Below are 4740 nucleotides of genomic sequence, written 5' to 3'. Positions count from 1 at the left end.
TGGATAGGGCTACAAACTGATTGACCATCCTCGTCTGGATCCCACTTCAACATTGCAGAGACGTAAAGCCCTTTATCTTCATGTGGTTGAATTTCCACACTCAAGACAAACTCCTTTTCCTCCCCAGGTTTAAACGTTAAAGCAGGAGGCTCCACTGTAATCCTAACACTGGGATCTAATGATCTATTAAAGTATATGACTTTACATGTGTAATGGTTACTCTTTGATTGGTTCCGTTAATGGCTTAGTCTGTCTACTTGTTTGCCCTAAAAGAGTGTCTCTATGGAACCCCGCAATTCGCCAATCTATGGAATTTAATCTGCCACCAGAACCTGGTTATAGTCGTTATCCAACTCTAATTGGAGCCGGTTTTGATCCTGTCAGTAATGATTACAAGGTCGTAGTCTGCTATTCGTTGTTAGACTTTTGTGCTGTTTACTCCTCTAATTCCACTTCATGGATTCAACTATCCGTTCCTCATCATGAGCTTCTTATGGAGAAAAATGAGAAATCAATATTTGTTCCGGCTACTTATGTGAAGGATTGTCCTTATTGGACATATTCTACGTACTCAGACGATGAGATCAAGCTTTTGACATTTGGGACGACTTGTTTCTATGGAACATATCCATCCGTTAAGAAAAACTTTGTTAAATCTTTGATTGCGCTCAAGTTTGATGCTACGAGTAACAAGTTCAAGTGGTTGCCCGAGTTTATCCCTGATGCACAAAGTCGTGAATATAGAATGAGAGATCTTCTTGCTTTGTTGGCATATCGACCATCTGCAACTGGTAAGCTCGATGTGTATTGTTTGGACGAGGAAACGGGATGTGATGCTTGGATTAAGACGCATCAGGTTGGCCCCTTTGAATAATTTGAACGGTTTCAGTACCTGCAACAAGGTTTCAAGTACGGTGAGGAGATTGTATTCTTTGAAAATCATAAGATCCGCTGCTATAATCACAAAACAAAAACGTTCAAGTGTCTTCTCGGTGAAGATGCCTTTCAATTGTCAAATCTTTTTACATACACACCAAATATGGTTTGGCTTCGAGGAATGAAGTCCATTTATACAGACAACCAAACTTGTCCACTTGGTAAGCCTATGCGATTGATCACTTCATTAAAGGAGTAAACATTTGTTTCTTGTATCATTTGGGATGTGACTCGACTCAGTTTAGACTCTTTTGTACGTGCATTTGTCTTCCCAGCAGAGGGGATGCTTCTGTTGGAGAAGTATTTGAATTTCTTAATTCCAACTTCTCTACATCTTGTTAAAAATCAAACTCTCCATCAGGATATTAAATGAATAAAACAAAGCAGTTGAAAATTATAAGTTAGAAAAATGGCAGCTGTACATGGGAGAAATAAAAGATGGTTGTGCATGAGAAAAGAAGAAAATACAGCAGTTTTTCATGGTCAATAATAACAAGCTACAGGTCTTGAAATCATGTCCAAAAAATAAGGTAGGCTATTAACCTCAAGAAGATGTTATCCAGAAGGCTTGGTCAAAGAAAGAAATAGTAACTCCTGAAATTAAGGTGGGCACTGCAGAAAAATAAGAACAGCTTGAAAGGTGACAGTTGTTTTTGGTAGGCTGCATGGGAAAACATATAGCAACATATGTAAGCGATGACATAAGCATTTTAGAGCCTATAAATAGCAGTTCTACCAGTATTAGTAAAACAACAACACACACCGAGAGAGGAAAAACAAAAGAAAAAAAAGCAGAAGCTTTTTGTTGTAAGAAAAGAAACAAGGTTGTAGCCTTTATGTGTTGTACTTTTATTATTCATCAAAATAAAAGTGTAGTGTTATTGTATTTGTACTTTAATATTATCAAAGTTTAGGTGTAAAAGCCCATACACGTTTCCAACAAGTGGTATCAGAGCTAAGGTTCCGTTCGTGAAAAATGGCGACGATGGTGCAACCAAATATTCCAAAATTGACGAGTATAAATTACGGGAACTGGAGTATTCAAATGAAGGTATTACTCGGTTCTTATGATAATTGGGATATTGTCGAAAGCGGGTATGACGAGCCCACAGATGCAGCCGCTGAAGCAGCCCTGTCAAATGCTGAGAAGATGATTTTGAAAGAGACCGGAAAAAAAGATAAAAAGGCGTTATATACAATTATTCAAGGAGTTGACGAATCAACCTTTGAAAAAATTTTCAAATGCAAAAACGGCGAAAGACGCGTGGGAGATTCTGCAGAAATCATTCCAGGGTGTCGAGAAAGTCAAAAAGGTTCGTCTCCAAGTACTACGTGGGGAGTTCGAAAATTTGAAGATGAAGAGTTCTGAAAATATTGGTGAATTTGTTACGCGTTTAAAAACGGTGGCAAATGAGATGAAAAGAAATGGTGAAAGTCTCGACGATGTTCGGGTCATAGAAAAGTTGCTCCGTTCATTAACAAGAAAATTTGATTATGTTGTTACTTCTATCGAAGAATCAAAAGACTTGTCCACGATTTCTATTGATGAGCTCGTAGGTTCTCTTCAAGCCCACGAGCAGCGAATGAACCAGTATGATGATGTAAGCCATTTGGAAAAGGCGTTGCAAAGTAAGGTGTCCATTGGTGACAGTTCTGGCAGTAGCAGTTATGCACGTGGTAAAGGTGGCTTTAGAGGTGGCTACCGTGGTGGACGAGGACGAGGAAGGCAGTCTTTCAATAGAGGCCAGACATCTGAAAGGTATCATCCATCTGGTCGTAGTCAAAATTTTAGAGGCCGAGGACGAGGCGGATATCAACAACGAGGTGATAAGTCTCAATATCAGTGCTATAACTGTAATAAATATGGTCATTTCAGTTATGAGTGTAGAGCACCAAAGGTGGAAGAAAGAAGCCATTTTGCAGCAGCAAAAGAAGACAAAGATGTTGGCACTGCTATGTTCCTCACTTACAAAGAAGACGAGGAAAGCAAGAAGAATGTTTGGTATCTTGACTCAGGGGCCAGTAATCACATGACTGGTCACAAGGAATTATTCACGGAGATTGACGACACCATCAGCGGAGAAGTTACTTTTGGTGACTCGTCAAAGATTCCGGTGAAAGGAAAAGGTATGGTCACGATCATGTCAAAGAAAGGTGAAAAGAAATATATAAATGATGTTTATTATATTCCTGCATTGAAAAATAATATTATCAGTCTTGGCCAACTTGTGGAGAAAGGATATAATATATAGATGCAGGACAATTCCCTCATCATCAGAAATCAAGCTGAGGAATTGATTGCAAATGTGGAGATGTCAAAGAATCGATTGTTTACGCTTGATATGCAAACGAATATGCAGAAGTGCTTAAAGTCGGTCATTAAAAATGACTCGTGGTTGTGGCATTTGAGATATGGTCATCTTGGATTTTCTGGCCTGAAATTATTGTCAAAAACAAAAATGGTGGACGGTTTGCCAGAAATCAATGAACCAGAAAATTTGTGTGAAGCATGTGTAAAGGGAAAACAACATCGACAAAGTTTTCCCGTTGGAAAATCATGGAGAGCCAGGAGGCCATTGGATATTGTTCACACAGATATTGCTGGTCCATTTGATATCTCATCACTTGGAGGTAATAGATATTACCTAACATTTATCGATGATTTTAGCAGGAAAAGTTGGGTTTATATCATCAAAGAAAAGTCAGAAGCTCTTGATAAATTCAAGGAGTTCAAAGCACTGGCAGAAAAGCAAAGTGGTCATTATTTAAAGGTACTCAGATCAGATAGAGGAGGCGAGTATACTTCTAATCTGTTCAGAAGCTTTTGTAAAATACATGGAATCAATCATCAGTTGACAACGGCCTATACTCCTCAACAAAATGGCGTTGCAGAAAGAAAGAATCGCACTATTCTTGACATGGCAAGGAGCATGGTGAAAGCAAAGCACATACCGAGAACTTTTTGGGCCGAAGCCGTTCTATGTGCAGTTTATTTGTTGAATCGATGTCCAACAAAAAGTGTCAGAAATAAAACTCCAAATGAAGCATGGAGCGGGAGCAAACCATCAGTTGGACATCTCAGAATTTTTGGGTGTATTGCTTATGCCCACGTTCCCGATCAGAAAAGGAAGAAGCTGGATGATAAAGGCGAGAAATGCATCTTTACCGGATATGACAAAAGAAGCAAGGCGTACAGACTCTACAATCCCCTAACGAAAAATTAATCATTTCTCGAGATGTTGAGTTCGATGAATCAGATTACTGGAGATGGAGCGAGGATGAAAGAAAAGTTGCTGGTTTATTTTTCAATGGTGATGACGATGACGGTGATAACCGGAACATTGAAGATGACGGAGACGATGATCAAACTCCTCCACCAAGTCCAAATCAACAAACTTTTGGATCAACGCCATCCATGGGAGGAAGCAGCAGTTCAGGGGGAGCACCACGAAAGATACGGAGTCTGGATAATATCTACGAAGCTACAAGTCCGGTACAAACAACGTTTGATTATTCCTTATTTTGTTAATGGCTGAATGTGACCCAGTTACATTTGAGGAAGCTTCTGAAGAAAGCAAATGGAACAAAGCCATGGATGAGGAAATTGGCGCAATCAAGAAAAATGATACATGGGAGCTCACAGATCTTCCAGAAGGATATAAAGCAATTGGCGTCAAGTGGGTCTACAAGACAAAGACAAATCAGGATGGTGAAGTGGAAAAGCACAAGGCGAGGCTAGTGGCTAAAGGCTACAAGCAGCGATATGGCATTGACTATGATGAGGTGTTTGCTCCAGTTGCACGA

At 39.6% G+C, this 4740-nt stretch overlaps 2 protein-coding genes across 2 annotated transcripts; both read left to right on the top strand.

The window, feature by feature from the left end:
- Window positions 1-205: 205 nt before the first annotated feature.
- On the top strand, window positions 206-874 carry LOC141692172 (uncharacterized). The gene has a single exon (XM_074496908.1). It carries the CDS (start codon window positions 206-208, stop codon window positions 872-874), a length of 669 nt encoding a protein of 222 aa, XP_074353009.1.
- A 1477-nt stretch (window positions 875-2351) lies between these two features.
- On the top strand, window positions 2352-4465 carry LOC141692171 (uncharacterized). The gene is made up of 4 exons (XM_074496907.1): window positions 2352-2695; window positions 2813-3050; window positions 3297-4083; window positions 4194-4465. The coding sequence occupies exons 1-4, from the start codon at window positions 2352-2354 to the stop codon at window positions 4463-4465; spliced, it is 1641 nt and encodes a 546-aa protein (XP_074353008.1).
- The last annotated feature ends 275 nt before the right edge of the window (window positions 4466-4740 follow it).

Source organism: Apium graveolens, chromosome 10 (assembly GCF_009905375.1).
Source record: "Apium graveolens cultivar Ventura chromosome 10, ASM990537v1, whole genome shotgun sequence".
Taxonomy (NCBI): domain Eukaryota; kingdom Viridiplantae; phylum Streptophyta; class Magnoliopsida; order Apiales; family Apiaceae; genus Apium; species Apium graveolens.
The sequence above is the reverse complement of the archived record's forward strand: the minus strand, read 5'-3'. Positions and strand labels throughout refer to the sequence as shown.

Excerpts from the sequence above, each read along its gene's own strand:
- LOC141692172 (XM_074496908.1), top strand. The coding sequence starts at position 206 with ATGTGTAATGGTTACTCTTTGATTGGTTCCGTTAATGGCTTAGTCTGT.
- LOC141692171 (XM_074496907.1), top strand. The coding sequence starts at position 2,352 with ATGAAAAGAAATGGTGAAAGTCTCGACGATGTTCGGGTCATAGAAAAG. Across the intron at positions 2,696-2,812 it reads AGAGGCCAGACATCTGAAAG|TTATGAGTGTAGAGCACCAA; the intron begins GTATCATCCATC and ends TGGTCATTTCAG. Across the intron at positions 3,051-3,296 it reads GTGACTCGTCAAAGATTCCG|AAGTGCTTAAAGTCGGTCAT; the intron begins GTGAAAGGAAAA and ends ACGAATATGCAG.